General features: G+C 34.2%; 1 protein-coding gene across 1 annotated transcript in view; it reads left to right on the forward strand.

Annotated features, from left to right (window-relative positions):
- SMURF2 (SMAD specific E3 ubiquitin protein ligase 2) overlaps positions 1-19,152 on the forward strand; it is a 122,045-nt gene that overhangs the window by 79,810 nt on the left and 23,083 nt on the right. Inside the window, exons 4-10 of the mRNA XM_036836349.1 lie at positions 2,650-2,783; positions 5,386-5,451; positions 6,967-7,051; positions 9,812-9,895; positions 11,971-12,173; positions 14,471-14,555; positions 18,334-18,492. Coding sequence (XP_036692244.1) covers positions 2,650-2,783; positions 5,386-5,451; positions 6,967-7,051; positions 9,812-9,895; positions 11,971-12,173; positions 14,471-14,555; positions 18,334-18,492 — 816 coding nt within the window. The remainder of the gene's footprint in view (positions 1-2,649; positions 2,784-5,385; positions 5,452-6,966; positions 7,052-9,811; positions 9,896-11,970; positions 12,174-14,470; positions 14,556-18,333; positions 18,493-19,152) is intronic.

The following is a 19,152-nucleotide window of genomic DNA, read 5'->3' on the forward strand; positions in this document are numbered from 1 at the left end:
ACAAGAAATAGGAAAGTATAAACAGTGTGTTGAGAATATGTATAGGGTGCTGTGGAAATATATAGAACTTCTTGACACAGATTTAGGAGCTGGGGAGAGCTTCCTAGAAAAAGTGGCATTTAGGCTTAGACCTTAAATACGAGTTAACTTGAGGACGGAGAAGGTGAGAAGGCTCTAAGCAAAAGCTGTCTGTGTGAAGACCCAGAGGTGAAAGACAATGTGATTCTGAAAACAGTTCAGAGAGGCAGCATTGGTAAGTTCACATGTAAGGTAAGGGGAGTGTGGTAAAAGACAAGCAGTGAGAGGCAAGCAGGAGCCAGCTCATGAAGGTCCTTGAAAGCCTATTAATAAGTTTGAATACTCTCTTAAAAGCAATAGGGAGCAATGAAAGTGTCTTAAGTGGGGAAATGCTATTATCAGATTTATATCCAAGAGTGGACACTTTGGCTGTAATGTGAAGAATGGCTTAGAGGGAGCCAAGAATGGCAAAGAAACTAGTTCCAAGATTATGAAGGAAGCCGTCAAATAGAAAATAACTTTATGTTAGAAAAGTGATAATGTGAATGGAGAGATAAAGACATTGTAAGTATTTTTAATATGGCCTTCAAACTTAAAAAAATTTTTTTCCTTGGGGAAAAAAAGTGAAATTGTACTAAACCCTGTGCTTTTCTGGATTTGGCTCACAGGCTGTGGTTTTTCTGTGGACCCCCTCCTTAGAGTCCTTGCTTTTCTAGCTTTGCTGCTGCTACAGTCTTTCTCAACACAGCAGCTAGAATGATCCTGTCAAAACGTATATCAAATCTGGTTACTCTCCTGTTCCACATCCCCCATTGGCTTCCTGTCTTACTTAGAGTAAAAGCCAGAGTTCATACTATGGCTGACAAGGCCCTTTATGATTTGTCCCTTGTGTTGGTTAGATATAATAGACTGATATAATAGACAACCCCACATTTTCAGTGGTTTAATACAGTAGAAGTATATTTTGTATATAAGGTCCATTTGGCAAGGAAGCAAGACACTGTCACACAGTCATTCAAGGATACAGGCTGACAGAAGCTCCCTTGTCTTCAATGTATGTTCCCAAGGTCTCTCTGGGCTTTGACATCCAGCCTCCCAAAAGGACGCTTAATCCAGTGGTGGGTGGGCTGCTCTAAGGCCTCAGGGAACCAATATTTTAGCATACCTGTATATCAGGCTTATCAGTTGAGAAACTGATTTAGTGTGTTGTTTTTTTTTTTTTTTAAATGTTTGGTTTGGGGCAATTTAGCTGGTTAATACTTGATTCTGATTCTAGAATTTTTACATATCATGCAGGTACATACTTGCCAAGTTAAGTCTGTTTAGGTCTATTTGAAAATTGATACATGCATACTGAATGTTATTTTAGTCCAGATTTTTTCATTTGCAAGCAACAGAAATGAAATTCAAATTGGCATAATTTTTGAAAAGTATTAGCTTGTATAATTAAACATATACACACTACTATATATAAAATAATCAACAAGGACCTACTGTGTAGCATAGGGAACTCTACTCAATATTCTGTAATAACCTATATGGGAAAAGAATCTGAAAAAGAATAGATATATGTATAGGTATAACTGAATCACTTTGCTGTACACCTGAAACTAACACAACATTGTAAATCAACTACAATATAAAATAAAATTAAATTAAAAAAAAAGTATTAGCTTGCATAATTAAACGTCTAGAAGGGTAGGCATGCTTTAACACAGCTGGATCCAGGGCCTCAAGTGTGCCTTTCACGTTACTCATTTAAAAGTTTTAGTCCTTACTTAAGTGGTCTAGGCTTTTTTATATACCAGGTGAATTTTTCTGATATTACTGCTTTATTGAATGACACTTTAAGGTCAAGGTTGCTGGACCAAAAATTTGACCTCTTAGAGTCATTGAAATTTAGGGTTCTACTGATGTAATTATGTTATTTTATTATATTTTCGCATGGGATGACACCATGTTAACAATTGGCTGTGGTAGAGCTTCTCCATACTTACAGGTATATGCACAGACAAGTATAGTAACGCTTTTCCCTGCTCTGCTTGTCTGCAGGCAGTGAAGTGAAATCTGCAAGAGTCCTGCTCGCTCAAGGCCTGCATACAGGAGAGAAGCAGGGGAAAAGCGTTACAATCAGCTTTTGTTCTACAGCATTTTAAAACATTAACAGGTATGTCAGATTTTTGGTCTGTCAGCCTTGACAATGCCTCTTGAAAATGAACTGAGTATTCGCTGAGGTACTAGGTCATGTCATTGAAGTGTATTTAAAATGTGACTGTGATAAAAGTTTTTCTAAGATTTTTGTTTTTGGAAAGAATCATAAACTTCCATAGGGTTATTTGACACTAGCTACTAAAATAGTTTTTTTTTTTTTTTTTTACTAACAAAAATTGTTACTCAGCCTGAGAGTGGCAGGTGTGATAAAGAATATATTAAAAATTCTTTTTAGATTTTACTTTAGAATTAAAAAAAAATTTAAATTCAGTCCTGTGAATAGACTGAATTCAAACATATTTTGCATTATCTAGCCATACTCAAACATTTGTGACTTTAGACTACAAAAACAAAAGAAAAATTTTATACTAGCTACTCATGATTGCCAAGTTACTCATGCAGTCATTTTGTTTTATGTAGGTATATTGGAAAGTCTGATTCAGTTACGATCAGTGTATGGAATCACAAGAAGATCCATAAAAAACAAGGTGCTGGATTTCTTGGTTGTGTTCGTCTTCTTTCCAATGCCATCAACCGCCTCAAAGACACTGGTTGTGAGTAGATACTAGTGCTTTTAAAAATTTAAATATACATATTTAAATATATATACGTATGTGTATTTTTTGATGGGGGAGGCAGGGGTCCAAAAACTTAATTTCCTGTGTGTGTTTGAAACATTGATAAAAATTCCTGGTCCAAATTTACTTTGTTGACTTTTTAAAAAGAATGAAACATTTTAAATATGTGAAACCTAGAAATGAATCAGAGCTGGTACTTAGTATCCAGTGAATTTATAAGTGCTAAGAAATGACTGATATCCAGAAGAATAAAAAGAGGGAATTCCCTGGCGGTCCAGTGGTTTAGGAGTCTGTGGTCTCACTGCCTCGGGTGCGGGTTCAATTCCTGGTCAGGGAACTAAGATTCCACAAGCCATGCAGTGTGACACGGCCAAAAAAAAAAAGTAAAAAGGTGTCAAAGTATTAAATGTCTTTTTTATTTCTTAGCACTCATCTCTGGTTTAGGTGGATTTGTGAGATAAAGGGAGTTTTATTTAGGTCATTGGAGTGTTTAATATAACAGTTAAAGGGGAATTATTAGTGAATAAAAATGACATATAAAACTGCTCTGAAAAATTAAAAGTTATAAAGGTAAGACATTATTTTGAGTGTAAGACAGCTGTATTAACTGCTTAACTGTAGCTTAATTTTTCACCAAACTGGTCATTTACAGGATTAGACCAAGATCAAGACATTAGAAGCATTTCTATATTGGATTGACAAGTTGACTTGTTAGTGTATGTGTAATTCATGTAACCAGATGACAGAGCATCTTTTTGGGGGTATTTCCATTGGGACATAGATGGAAATATCTTTTTCAACAGAAAATTTTTTTCTTTTTCTACAGAATTCTTTTTTATATAATATAAAAAATATTGCTAGCTGTTGTCATGGGATTGTAGTCCAGATGCCTATTCTAAGCAAAAATTCACATAGACTCCAGCTACGGAAATTAATAAATAAAAATAGTTTGAATTTAGCTTTGAATGTTAGATATATAATATTAAGAGATGATCCCTTTTAATGTAGTATGATACCACAACCCAGTTATAAAAATATTACTGTTAAAAATTAAAAAGGAGAAAATTGAGCTAAAAGTTCTGAGGGCAATTTAAAGGCACCTGAGAATTTCTTGTATTTCTGGGTTGACAGGGTGACCAACAGGAGGTAGAAGATGTTGGGATTGGAAAAGGTCTAGCATATAAAAAACGAACCATTTTTGGGACTTCCCCAGTGGTCTAGTGGTTAAGACTCTGCCTTCCAATGCAGGGGGCATGGGTTTAATCCCTGGTCGGGGAACTAAGATCCCACATGCTGTACAGTGCAGCCAAAAAAAACCCAAAAAACAAACAAACAAAATGAACCATGTTATTCTAACCCAATGCAGCAGGCAAACTGAAGACTTATAGGTCACATGTATGACCTTATTTCTGGTTCAATTTAGCCAACATTTATTGAACCTTTAAGGTGTCAGGTACTGTTTGAAACCCCAGTGATAGAAAGGTGAAAAACAGCATGAATCCTGTCCTCTGAGAAGCAAGGGCAAAGGCCTGCTGGCAGAGGGAGCAGGACACGTTAGAAGGACTGAACAGAAGCGGCATTGCTCTGCACAAGTCCACTGTATAGCTGTCTTATTAGTGTCCATTTATTTTGCAAAGGGAAAAGTAAGCCAGGTGGGGCACAGATTTTCTTTCTACTGCTTGTGAATGTTTCATTGCAGTAATTTACATGATCTTTTTGATGTGTAGCAATATTTAATTTATTAAGCACCTGATGTAGTTCCATTCTATCAGGTTGGAGTGGAGAATATAAAAACTTAAGATATGGTCTCCTCCTTTTATCAATTCGTGATTTACTTAAGTAGACAGATGGCATACAGCTATAAAGAGAATTCAGTTATAAGTGCTGTAATCAAAGTAAAACCAACATGCAGTGGGTGACATTGTTCCTTACTGTAACTAGCCAGGCCAGTGTTATATCTGTTTTATAGATGAGGCATGAGAGAAGAAGTGAGCTGCTTCTAAATGAGTTAGTACCAGAACTCAAACCCTTATGTTAGTTTATACTTGGCTTCTTATTAATACTTACTTTGTGTGTGGGGGAGTTATGTGAAATGGTTAGATAAAAAATAACAATGACAACAACTAACATTTATTGGACACTTATGTGCCGGGTACTGTGCTAAGAGTTTTACATAACCATCTGATTTAATCCTTAATAGGAGGTAAGTACTACAATTATACACGAGAAAATCAAGACTTGGGGATAAATTGCTTAAGAACAAAACTATTAAGTGGCAAGCGAAAACTTAGACTGAAGTGTTCTGAAATCTTTGGAGAGAAAATACTGCATGTTGGCACCAGTGTCTTATGGTTTTTGAAATCTGAATTTGTCAAAACTTTTGTCGAGACATTTATACTAATATTATGTACGCAGTTAGAGAATTTTAAACATTTGTCTCATCATTAAAACTTGATTAATTCTTTAAATGATTGGTCTGATTTCCAGTGGATTGTAGAAATTTACTATCACTCTGTAGATGTGAGAATCTCTGATACCAACTTATTTTTTGCCTTTTGCTGTTGTTGATTTGAAATAGATCAGAGGCTGGATCTATGCAAACTTGGGCCAAATGACAATGATACAGTTAGAGGACAGATAGTAGGTAAGTGTGGAATTGAAAGTTATGTGAATTTTGGCTTTATTTAAGCTGACCTAAACTCTAAATACCTTTAAAATCAAAGTACAGTAACTGTAGCTTCATTGTATTGGCATGAATTAAATGAGTCATGTAAAATTATTCAAATAGTGGATGCAGAATCTAGGACAACTTAATTTTTTAAAAAAGCAAAAAAATACAAATAATGTAAAAAATAGGCTCCTAATGTGAAGAACTATTGATCCTTTAGGAAGGAATTCTTTAAAAGCATACAAATACAGTAGAACACTGAGATAGACTTTATAGATGATACTAAGGTTTTCTGAAAGTAATTCTCAAACTGGTTTTTGAGTAAGAAAAACCAGTTTAATGCTTTGCAGTTTTAATCTTTACTAATTGAAAAAAATAGAATGGTAGTATAGCACTAATTGGAGAAAGGGAAAAATTGTTACCTTACTCATAAGGCATTTAGTGGGCTAGTGGGGTTATCTTGAATTGGCCCCTTTATATAAAATTTCCTGAGACTTATCTTAAGAATTGATAGATTGAGATTTGATCAAGATACCTAGAATGGTAGGGCACTGAGGTGGGCTCCTTTGAAGCTTCTTAAAGAAGTAACAGGCAATTGGAATCTTACCATTGCATTATAGAGCAGAATTTAGAATAACATGATTGCATTATATGAACCTATCAAGAGAGGTTTTAGTTACAGAAAGGACTTGAAGGACTTAATTTTACAAGGCAGTGAATTAGGTTCATAGAGAGTTGCCAAAGTAGCATCATAACAAAAGCCCTATTCTGGTTATTGCAGGGAAATATCTACACTACAGCGTTATTCATAATTCCTGTCATTCTTAGATTGAGAGGGAAGTTAAAAACTCAAAAATGTGGAATACACAAATATACCTTTCATGTGTTACGCCTCTTTTTAAGTGCACTAGTGGTCTTGCGTTGCCCCATTAGGATGGGAAAAAAGGAGTTAGACTCGCCTCCATGAACATGACAAAGTGTAGAAAACCTTAAAGAGAAAAATCTCATGGACAAAGAAATTGCAGGGGCTTCCCTGGTGGCGCAGTGGTTAAGAATCCGCCTGCCAGTGCGGGGGACACGGGTTCGAGCCCTGGTCCGGGAAGATTGCACATGCTGTAGAGCAGCTGTGCCCGTGCGCCACAGCTACTGAGCCTGCGCTCTAGAGCCCGCGAGCCACAACTACTGAAGCCTGTGCGCCTAGAGCCTGTGCTGCGCAACAAGAGAAGCCACCGCAGTGAGAAGCCCAGTCACTGCAATGAAGAGTAGCCACTGCTCGCTGCAACTAGAGAAAGCCCGCGTGCAGCAACGAAGACCCAACACAGCCAAAAAAAATAAATTAAAAAAAAAATTGCAGAATTTAGTAGAAACTAAAGAGTTCATTCTTAAGTCTTAAAATGAGCTAAGCCAGGTGTCTTTCAAAGAGAAATATTTTAAATTGCAGTAATTCTTTCTAGTTCTGTGACTCTTAGTAATGTTTTTGTTGTTTAATAGTAAGTCTTCAGTCCAGAGACCGAATAGGCACAGGAGGACAAGTTGTGGACTGCAGTCGTTTGTTTGATAATGATTTACCAGATGGGTAAGCAAAAATCATTAGATAATATCCCTAAAATAATGAGAAATAAGTTGGTGTTTATATTTAAGTTTAGAAATTTGCTGATCAATTCCAAAATCTAGGTTTTCCTTGTACTTAGAAAATTAGTGAGGGATCTTATCACAACAAATTCGTAAAATAAGCCATGAATTAGATATGTTACATTTGTTTTTTAAGAGTTTTGACTAGGAGACAAATCAAATTTCTTGACAAATTTAAATCTCTTGTAAATATTATATATTCAAAAGGAAAACTTTTTTGATTGATTAAATTATTCAAAACAAGGCATGTAGGTGCTGAATCTGAGGCATTGCTCTATTTAGAGGGATGGGATACAGAATTTGTGTAATAGTAATTACAATAACATAGTAACATTTATTGAGCCTGCAAGTGTCAAATAGTGTTATAAGCACTTTATATCATTTATCATTACATATATATCATTACATGATATACATTAGATCATTTAATTCTCATAATGTGATTCTGGAATTAGACCATTTGGGTTCCAATCCTTACTCTTCTGTTTACTAGCTTTATGAGTTTAATCAATTTATTTGACTTTTGTAAGCTTTGGTTTATGTTTATTTATCAAAGAGGATAATGATAATAGTATGTACGCCATCAGTACTTGTGAGGATTAAATGAAGTCATTCATGTAAAGCACGTAGCACAATGTCTTGCATAGAGTAAGTGCTTAATAAATAATTAGCTATTATTATTACTACTGTTACTACTATTATTACCCTCATGCGTTTTACAGACTTACGAAACTGAGACTCAGAGAGGTTAAGTATTTTGCCAAAGGCCACATAGAAATGGCAGAACTGGAACACAGATTTAAGCCTTGATTCCAAAGCTTATGCTTTTTATCATTGCTCTCTATCTTTGTTTTATACTAGTTCTGAAACCTTACCGATTTTATTTTTAATTTTCAAAGTATTTTTAATTAACTTCAATGAGGTATAGTTTACATACAATAAACTATATCCATTTTAAGTGTATAATTGGTTGAGTTTTAAGTTATTTTTGACATGAAATTTCAAATCCAAGCTATGGTATTTGCTCATTTTGTGTAAGCTGTTAAAAATTGCTATAATTTAAGTCTGTTTATAGATCATTTTAGCTTCTTGATATATCTGTTAATTTTTATGGATTTGAGGTGGATTATGGTACTTTTGAAGGGGAAGTTAAGGATGAAATAACTAGTCAGTATTGAGAGATTACAGCAGTTGTACGGCTTATTTTAAATTTGTTCTACATTATTGTACTATAATTGTAATCACAGGGGAAAAAACCTGTTTAGCGTCTTTTTATTTTCCATTGTTTAAGGCCTCCAAACCGCTGCCAGTGGTTTGGTGGAATATTAACATAACTATAGTCACTCGCCTAATTTTTTTGTTATATGAATTAATAAGATATTGAGGAAGAAGTGGCATTATTGCTTTTTAAAAAATTAGTTTGAGAAATAGCCCATGTTGGTGAGGTTGTGGAGAAAAAGGAGCGCTTGTACAGTGTAGGTGGGAATATAATCAGTACAGCCACTGTGGAAAATGGTAGGGAGGTTCTTCAGAAAGTTAAAAACGGAATTACCATATGATCCAGCTATCCCACTTCTGGGTATGTATCCTAAGAAAATGAAAACATGAATTCAAAGAGGTATATGCACCCCTTTGTTCATTGCAGGATTATTTACAATAGATAAGATATGGAAGATAGATAAGATATGGAAGCAGCCTAAGGGTCCATTAATAGATGAATGGATAAAGAAGATGTATTACACACACACACATACACACACACACACACTGGAATATTGGTCAGCCATAAAAAAAAGAATGAGATCTTGTCATTTGCAGCAACATGGATGGATCTGGAGAGTATAATGCTAAATGAAATAAGTCAAACAGATACCATATGATTTCACTTATATGTGGAATCTAAAAAACAAAGCAAACAAACAAACAAAACAGAAACAGACTCATAGATACAAAGAACAAACTCTGTATTGGTTTGCCAGAGGGGAGGGAGAGGAGGGGAAATTGATGAAATAGGTGAAGGGGATTAAGAGGTACAAACTTTCAGTCATAAAATAAGTCACGGGGCTGTGATGTACAGCATAGGGAATATAGTCCATATTGTAATAACTTTGTATGGTGACAGATGGTTACTAGACTTATCTTGGTGATCATTTTGTAGTGTATAGATGTCAAACTACTATGTTGTATACCTGAAACTAATATAATATTGTATGTCAACTATACTTAAAAAAATTCATAACTTTTAGTAGAAAATGTGTAAGAGAAAATAAAAATATGAAGATTAAAAAAATTAGTTTGGATAGGCTAAATGCTTTAAGAAGCTTTTATATACTTTTCTAGTTAAATTTAATTTTTTAAAATTATGTATAATTTTTATTTTTAGTATGGCCTTTTTTCCCCCCACTAAATTCTGGAGAAATTAGTATAATTTAATTGAGCATTGTTGAACATCATTGAAAAATTCTCAGTTTGGCTGATGGAAAATATTAGTCACACCTCAGTATAAATATTTCAAAAGCTTCAGAATTCTAGAAGACATACTGTACAGTTCTAAAATAAGTTGAAACAATTCCTATATTCTGTGTATTGCTTTTTCAATTTGTCATTCCTGATTCATAACAGCAAATGTCTTCCTGGCTTGTTCCAAAAACATTCCATGTCCGGCTTCCTATTACTGCTTTATCTCTCAATATTTTTATTTAAGCTGGGAAGAAAGGCGAACTGCCTCTGGAAGAATCCAGTACCTAAACCACATAACAAGAACTACGCAATGGGAACGCCCAACACGGTAAGAACATACAAGTATCTTCCCAAGGTCTATGCTGTTTGCCCTCCTGAAGTCCCCTATCTGTTTATCTGTCAGCTTTACCAGATTTCCTTTCTTGGTTTAAACTGCTCTAGATCAGTAGATCTTATAGCAAATGCCATTATTATTTTTAATAAAGATTGCTTAGCAGGTCATCCTGTTATTGTAGCTCCATGGCCTGTGATGGTGTTCAATAAATATTTATTAGATGAGTTAAATGAATACATTGAGAAGTCATCTTATTTCTAGGACTCTTAAAAATTTTTTTTGAGTCCATTATTGAACGGCTGTAACAAAATATATATACAGGATCTCCATTTATTCAATAATGTTGGGGGATGATTATATTGTGTCCAGTAAGGTCTTTGACCAAGATAAGAACCAGATGCTCTGAGACAATATGGAGGGGCACCTGACTTAGAGTTGGGGGCAAGGTGGTAGAACTTGCTAAGGAAAACTCTGAAGGAGGAGAGTCTCTGAACTAAATCCTGAAGAATATGAGGATTTAGCCAGGTGAGGGGAAGGTGATAAAAAGTGTTCAGGGTAGTGGTAACAGCTATCATTCAGTTCACCAAATTGTTATATGCCAGGCACTGTGCTCAGCATTTGGGCTATAACCATGAATAAGGCAGAAAGGCCTTCCTGGAGCTTAATGTGTAAAGACATGGGGATGCAAGATAAGTTTTGAAAGCTTCAAGGAAAGCTCTTAAAGTAACTGAAAATGAATAGGATAAGTGGCTGGATTTCCTTTTTTTTCAGAATAAGAAAAAAGTTTATTTGCCACCTCTACTCAGTGTTTGTTTTGCTCCTTCTACTTTTTTTTTTTTTCCCTGAGCAGGACTGGCACCAGACATAGAACATCAAATGCTTCTCATTAGCTATACTTTTATTTATTGGGGATTAATTGCTTAACTCATTGAACCGCAGAGTTTTCTCTATTATACTGTGATTCTCAGATGAAAGCTTATCTTATATTGCCATTTTAAAAAGTGCTTATTTGAGAGTTGATTTCTAGTATTAAACTGCCAAGGATTATATGGAAGTCAAAGAACCTATTTTTATCATATCTGAGTGTAAATAAATGTGTACTTGTGTCAGTGCTTTAGTGAAGTCTTATTTCCTTCTCATTTAACTGATAAAATTGACTTTAATTTCCACATGTGTAAAGTCAATTGTGTTGTAAATGTTAGTTTAAAAATTAACTCTTGATTATCCTCTTAGTTTGGATGACCTACAAGAGACTGGAAGCTCTTTGAAGAGACAGACTATCTTTCCTTTATTCACTCAATATTTATTGAACTACTACTCTTAAATATATGCTAAGCACTACTCTAGGTGCAGGGAATATATATGGTGGGGAAAAAACTAGGCAGACTTTCTTCTCTCAATAAATATTCTAGTGGGGGAAGACAGACGAAAACAAGGATGCAAATGAGAAAAATATCAGAAGTAACTGCCATGCTGAGGAAGTAAGGTGAGGTACTGTCAAATGCCTGGGTGACTACTTTAGATCTGAAGGTCAGGAACGACCTCTTAGAGGCAACATTTAAGCTTAAGCTAAGATTTGAATGACAAAAAGGAGTCTGGCCTAGGGAAAATAGGAGAAAAAATCACTCTAGGTAGAAGGAAGGGCTGCTCTCCAGCACTGAAGGTAGAATGACCATGGCAAGCTTAAGGAGGAGGAAGAATGTCAGTGTGGCAGAGGCAGAGTGGGAGAATGGTGGGGACGCAGGTCTGAGGTCGCCTGTGGCTAAGCCAACTAAGGCTTTGTGAGCTCATACTCACATCTATAAATATATGCGGATTTCATATGAAATGTAATTAAAATCAATATAAAGTGATTTGAATATGTAATTGATAATCTGCTTATCACCTGGGTTTCTTTGGTGCTTTGAGGCTTTGGGTTTGCTTTTATTGAGAGTTCTTGAGTCATTATATTTGTATTAATCATTCCATTTTCTTAAAAGTGATTGTTACTGCTGTACATACATTGTCTATAAAATTCTGCTTTTGGTATCTGAGTTGAGTAACTTTTTTTCCTTGTTACTTTTTGATAGACCAGCATCTGAATATTCTAGTCCTGGCAGACCTCTTAGCTGTTTTGTTGATGAGAACACTCCAATTAGTGGAACAAACGGTGCAACATCTGGACAGTCTTCAGATCCCAGACTGGCAGAGAGGAGAGTCAGGTCACAACGACATAGAAATTACATGAGCAGGACACATTTACATACTCCTCCAGACCTACCAGAAGGCTATGGTATGACAACTAGCAGAGGAAAAATAAAGTGTGTTTTACTGATTTCAGCTTGCTAAGAAGCCAGAAAACCAACTTTTAAAGAAGTTATTAATCTGGGTTTAGGAATTCTGCATGAAAATCAAAGTAAATGTAAAACTCCCCAACTTTGAAAAGTCTTTGAAGTGGTAGAAGACTAACAACACTTTGACTTTGGACTAGTCATTTAACCTTAACCTTTTTGCCCAGTTACAATGAAATGAGATGAATGATACCTCTCCTTTTCACAAAGATATTGTGAGAGGCATATGAAACAATGTGAGACTGCTTTGTAAACAGGCACTGTAAAAAGTGAGATGGTGTTTTTCTTGATAATGGCAATCTGAAGTCAGACTTGTAATTTTCTAGACGTGCATATTTAGAAATAATTTAAAAAGCATATTTCTGATGGTATTTATATATTGTATTTGTATTGTCTATAATTTTGTGTTATCTGAGTGATTGGGTTATTGTAAATGATTTAGTCACTTCTGTGTTTGTGTAAAAGTACTATAATCTTATATATTTCCTAAATTTTAGAATTCCATGTGAAAGATGACATGAATCTTCTCATAGTTGAATACAGAACTTCCTAAATTAATTGCAACTTGTGAACTCTTGTAGTATGACCTCAGCTGTTCTCTCCTCTCTTGCTAAAAGCTTAACCAAGTTACTTAACATCCTTGCCCTTTCCACAGCCTCTAGATAAACAGTTCTGGGCTGATGATGACACCTAGTGACCAACATTGGGAATTGCCTGATCTAACTTGTATTTTATTTTTACTCCAGAATGTTTTTTGAACTTACACAAATGCATCATTCTTACTTTATTTTTTAAGTATTTTAACTATTTAATTAAAAAAAAAACCCAATTTTTCCATTAATTGAGCTAGGCCACACAGGTTAACTTAAAGCACAGTGGTTAGAGCATGGGCTTGGGAAACAGAGCTGGGTTCATATCCTGGCTTTGCTATATATTAGTTGTGTGATGCTGGGCACATTATTTAACCTGTTTGAGCCTCAGCTTTATCTTCTATATTATAAAGTGGGGAAAATATTATTACCAACCATGTAGATTTGTTGCAAGAAATAAATGAAATTTCATGAGAAGTTAAAATTTAGCTGTTATTATTAATGTCCAGACCTTAGAATCAAGTATCTCCTGGCATTCTTTTTAATTGAGATTATAAGGCAAGTGGTTTGGAGTGGGGGTAGTTACACTTTTACAATATTTGTGTGATTTGGATTAAAAAAAATTTTTTTTGTACAACCAAAACATAGGAGTAAAGTGGGTACCAAGGCTGAAATTATTGCAGCTGTCATCTAGAACCAGGTTTAAACATTTTTACATTTATAATTTTAAAAGTTTAAATTGATTTTTATTACAGGTTTATAAACAAATTTATACTAATAAATATTAGCAATAGTTTTATTGTTTCGTATATTGGAATTTTTCATTAGATTTTGTTTTAAAAAAAAAAAGGTAGTTCTGTTGCTTGAAAACATAAATAAAGACTAAAAACCACCATTGAAGAAACCCTTTCACAGATTCCTTCTCTTTGCCCTGGCCTCCTCACTCTCTTCCCAAGGGCTTTGACTTAATTTTACCTGCGGCTTTTTTTTCCCCATTAGGCATATGTGCTCCTTAGTCTTCCTCCTCCTAACTTGATTATTTTTCCATCATTGCTTCTTTTAGACTATAGGGTGTCTCTTCTATATTCCATCTTTTTTGCTTCTAAGTCCAAATGTAGTCTTGAGAATACACCTCTCTCAAGGAAAGAAAAAACATAAGTTTTGATATAAAATTAGGCATAATTTAAAAAGCATTACCAGCCTGCAAACTCTTTGAAAGTTTTTGCAAATCCCTGAGAATCTCCGCAGAGTTGGTTAGCCTCTTCCTCTGAGCCCTTCTGTTTCCCTTAGGCTCCACATTTAAGACAAATAAAAGATAATTTCTTCATGTTTGTTTAATTATTGGTACTGTGACAGTATTGTTTTCTATTTTCCATTGCAACATGTTTAATATTTGAGCCACATTATAAGTGTAGTTGGCTTTTAAATAGCTGGGCTGTGACCCTCACCACCATTTATAAGACTGTTTCCAGGAGAAAATGTGTTCTGAGTTCAGAACAAGTGATTTGTAAAGCAGTTCTTTTGTAATAAAATAGATTGGTAATTTGGAGAGTTTACCTATTAATATAATATCATCCTAGTGTTTATAGCTGTTTTTGATTTGGACATTCTGAATATGTTTTTATTATTAGTGTTTCTTAATTTTACAGAACAGAGGACAACACAACAAGGTCAGGTGTATTTCTTACATACTCAGACTGGTGTGAGCACATGGCATGATCCAAGAGTGCCTAGGTAAGAACATATTCTAAATACCCTTCATACCATTGAATATCCATTTCACCTAGGATTTATTTGATTATTTAATCTTTAACTTCTTAAAATAGATGATGTAAAAGTTTGGCTCTTTCTCATCATATTTTCAGTTTGACATTTAGTAGAAAGTCCTACTTACTTCTCTGCAACCCTACCCCAGTGCCGTACCCCCCAACCAGTCTCCAGTTCGTCTCCCCCTGCCCCTTAAAAAAATCGACGCAAAAATGTGGCTCTTTTAGGAATTTGAAAATTGACCTGGGGAAAACATACATACCCTTACAAAAACATACATACCCTTTTTTTTTAAGGGTAGTAAATTGATATTTTTATTTCTGGTTAGGCTTTTTTAAAAATGGTTTGTTTATTTTAACTTTATATAAGTGTATTCAATCTTCAAGTTTCATTTTAATGTAGAAAAGGAATAACCCAATTAACATAAATTAATTTTAAATGCCAAAACTTGTATGTTTGAATTGCAGGCCTTGTTGAATGCATTTACTAACCAAAATGTCAACTATCTTTTAACTTTAAGAAGATGGAATGACACAAAATCAATTTAGTAGTTTAACACAGTTTCTGGTACATTTTAGTATCAAATAATACATTTTAAACCACTAGCTATTTTGAATTATTTTCTACTGAACAGATGGAGAGTGCCAAGTAGTCCAGTTGAAGCTGCAAAAAAAGGTTGAGTTCTAAGTGAAATTCTAAATCAGCTTTGTAAGCTATACATATACCTTTGTTGGATGAAGATATTTTATATATTAAGTGCAACATTCCTCTCTTCAAAAAAAAAAAGTCCTATGGAGGGTCAAGAGATCTTTTTCTGCCTAAAGTTTGTACTCAGAGCTCTACTTGTCTAGAATCATGTTTTTGAATTAAAAACAGATGTGACTAGCTGATTTTGGATTGCTTTGATACTGTATTTATAAACAAAGCTATTATAATGAAAATGTTTTCTTTTTTTTTTTTTTTTTTTTTTGGTCGCGCTTTGCGGCTTGTGGGATCTTAGTTCCCTGACCAGGGATTGAACCTGGGCCCCGGCAGTGAAAGCACCGTGTCCTAACCACTGGACCGCCAGGGAATTCCCAAAATGTTTTACTTTGTGATAGAGCTTAATCAGAATCTTTTGAGGGTGGCAGCTAAGGAAATGTGTTATCATTAATTATTGTATCAAGGTTGCCATTTCTGTGTCTTCATAATATAAGCTGTTGATTTAAAAAAAAATAGTGGGGAGGAAATTTTTGTTTTATTAATAAGCTCACTGAAAAAAATCTAAGTGCCTAACTTTTAGAAATAAGAGTTTTGATATGTAAATTATGAAAAGAAGTGTTTTGGGTTCTGTTTATCAGGTTGAAAGTCAGTAATGAACTTTTCTATAACATAATTTAAAATCATTGGAAGGAAATGTTTCGAAGAAAAATGATTTTTTAAAAAAACTGAATGATTTACAACAGTGTGAAAGCTGATCTTGAGCTGCCTTTTGAAAAGAGTGGTGTGGTAAGCTGGCGTCAGAAGTTGAAACAGAGAGATTTTGGCACCACAGTGGGCAGTGTTCTTATTCCTAAGGAAACAATGTTGGTTTCTCATTAATGAATAAGGGGTTTCTATAAAGATTTAAGAATATTTCTTATTGAGTATTGAATAATGACTTTATGAAATAACGCTTTGGATTATATTTCTTTTCTTTAGTCTCTCTGCTCCAAATAGTTATCTTAAAATATATATCTTTTGTTTTGGGGGATCCTTTAGTGAATATGTCTTTTGTATGGAGGATCTTTTATCAAAGCAGACTATAAATATTTAGATTCTATTAAAATATCATCACTATTCAATCAATGACATTTATAAAATAGTGTCACTCAGACACTTTAAAACTAACTTTATGTAAAGATATCCAGTAAACTTAGATTTATCTGAGAAGTACCATTTTAGAATGTTCTGTATTTCTCTTTAAAATAATGATTAATGCTTTGTTATTCACTATATTGCATACTGACTATGTAGTCTTAAAATACAGATCTGTATTACTTTTTATGGCTGTATAACATACCATTTTCCTTTAATCATTTCCCAGTTCCACATAAAGAGTGTTCCCAGTTTTCTGCTTCTCATCAATTCTTTAGAGCCCTCCCATGTATGACTATAAATTTATAAAATTCTAAATAAAATGATATAAAGTGAAATTCTGCATTACATCAAAAGCATTATTCATTCTTTGATTACAAAGAATGATAATTGTTTTTCATTTCTAAAAGTTCCATTTAAAAAAATCTATCTGTTCATTCTTAATAATCTCTCAGTGATAGTTTGTCTTTGTAATTGTTCCCTTTTATTATTTGTTTTAAACATTGCATATCATAGCTATTCTTTTTGATCTCTGACAGTACTTGGGGATCTAATTCCGTGGTTTTGTTTCTACTGACTCAGTCATCATGAATTCCTTTCTGAAGTGTTTGGTGATCTTTGATTGTGAGTTTGATTTTAATTGGTTGGAGTTCTGTGGACCTAAAGTGAGAATTTAGGAATTTTTCCTGGAATCACTTCATCTTTCCTTTGAGTTTTCAGTGGGGAAGTTCCAGATTTCCTTTTCCAACCTTGCTGCTGGCCTGAGGCTGAGTTTCCCAATTAACCACTACCCTCTGGCAGCCCCCCACTCTGCCTGTCTGCCACTCAGGTACCAGCTCCAGTTTAATTCACTTAAAAAAAATTTGAGGAGGATTCTTGGAACTTTTTCCTTTGCCTCTTTTGAGACTAGCAGTGTCTCAGAATAGTGTGTTCTTTCCAATCTTTAGTTCTGTAGCAGAAGAATCTCTGGGGCACCTATAAGCACAATTTAAAAATCATTGTTCCAACAAATCTCTGGGTGCCCATCATTACGTTTTCACTATGACCAAGAAGAGGTTATTTCAGGAAAACTTTTTTTCTAGTTTAACTTTGAAAACATAATTTTTATGAGATTTGTCATTGTAATTATTGGTTACAGTTTAAATTTATATTAGACATGCTGCTTTTATTTCATTCTTTAAAGTTCTATAAATCTTTGTCATATATAATAGTATTTTAAGAATGCATGATATAATAACAGTGGTCTTTGCTCCAAAAAGCAAAAAGTCTTTTTGCTTTTTTTATTGTAGCAGTAAACCTTAGAACATTCTTCCTAAGGTGTCTTAAACAGGTTCTTCATTCACTAGCTTTATATCTTTCAGAATTCAAAATGGAGTAGTTATCCTTTAAAATATATACTGTGGTTATTTTCAGGATCACAATTTCAATAACATTTCCAGTTCTGCTTTGTTGAAGAGCTTAAAATTAATCATGGAATGAACATTTACACAAATTTTATGGTGTGGTAAAGAAATAAATAATTGAAGGGAAATTTTAGAAAACATTTAATTCCTTATATCACTGACATTTGGAAAACAATATTTTGTCAGACAAGTATTGAAGTACAGTTTATGTTGGCAAATGTTGTGATTGCTTTTATATTAATTTAAAACCTGAATTACATTAAAGCCCAGGAATGAACTCACTAAAAATGTAGGCCGTGTGATAAGTTTCTGAGCCATCTATGGATTGGGCTTTGAATATGCAAGTTTGTTAAACCATTGGGAATTAAAGATTCCAGCTGAACGTCTCAAGTTTCTGAAACAATACATTTTCTCAGACTTCATGGAATTGTTCTGTGTCATTTACACTTGCTTGGCTCAGCAGGCCCAGCAGTGAGGTATTTTTTATTTTATATTTGTTTTTGCAGGGATCTTAGCAACATCAATTGTGAAGAGCTTGGTCCGTTGCCTCCTGGATGGGAGATCAGGAATACAGCAACAGGCAGAGTTTATTTCGTTGACCATAACAACAGAACAACACAGTTTACAGATCCTCGGCTCTCTGCTAACTTGCATTTAGTTTTAAAGTAAGTTTTTGAAACAATACATGTTCAAATACGAGTCTGAACAAGAGAAGACTGATAGATGCTTTTTGTAATAAATGTGATAGAATGTCTGCTCTCTTCAATTATAAATCACTTTTGTTGAACATAATTTTATATAAGAATATGACAAATTTTACTCTCATGTTTGGGTATTTTAATCTCGCTGTGCTTAAGTAGGAACCTGTCCTGAAATGTTAGGAAAAGGGTATGTATCAGAAGTGCACCGTAGCGCACCTGCAGAGACAGGCTACCTTATGGGGTGGATGGATTTTTTCCCTTGAGTGCATCAGAAATAGCTCTAGGACAGCTGAATCTATCCCAGAGGATTTTCTGATGTGTCAGTTTTGTGCTTCAGCTTTAACGCATCTTTCCCATTTGCAGGACTTAGACAGTCATTCTTACAAGTCTTTGTGAATGGGCTTGATGTACCCTGGGGTTTTTTTAAATTATTAAAATACAGTTGATTTACAATACTGTGTCAGTTTCAGGTATATAGCAAAGTGATTCAGTTTGCTATATACATATGTAATATATATATATTTCAGATTATTTTACATTATAGTTTATTACAAGATATTGAATATAGTTCCCTGTGTTCTATAGTAAATCCTTGTTACTTATCTATTTTATGTATAGTAGTTT

Source organism: Balaenoptera musculus, chromosome 20 (genome assembly GCF_009873245.2).
Source record: "Balaenoptera musculus isolate JJ_BM4_2016_0621 chromosome 20, mBalMus1.pri.v3, whole genome shotgun sequence".
Lineage (NCBI taxonomy): Eukaryota > Metazoa > Chordata > Mammalia > Artiodactyla > Balaenopteridae > Balaenoptera > Balaenoptera musculus.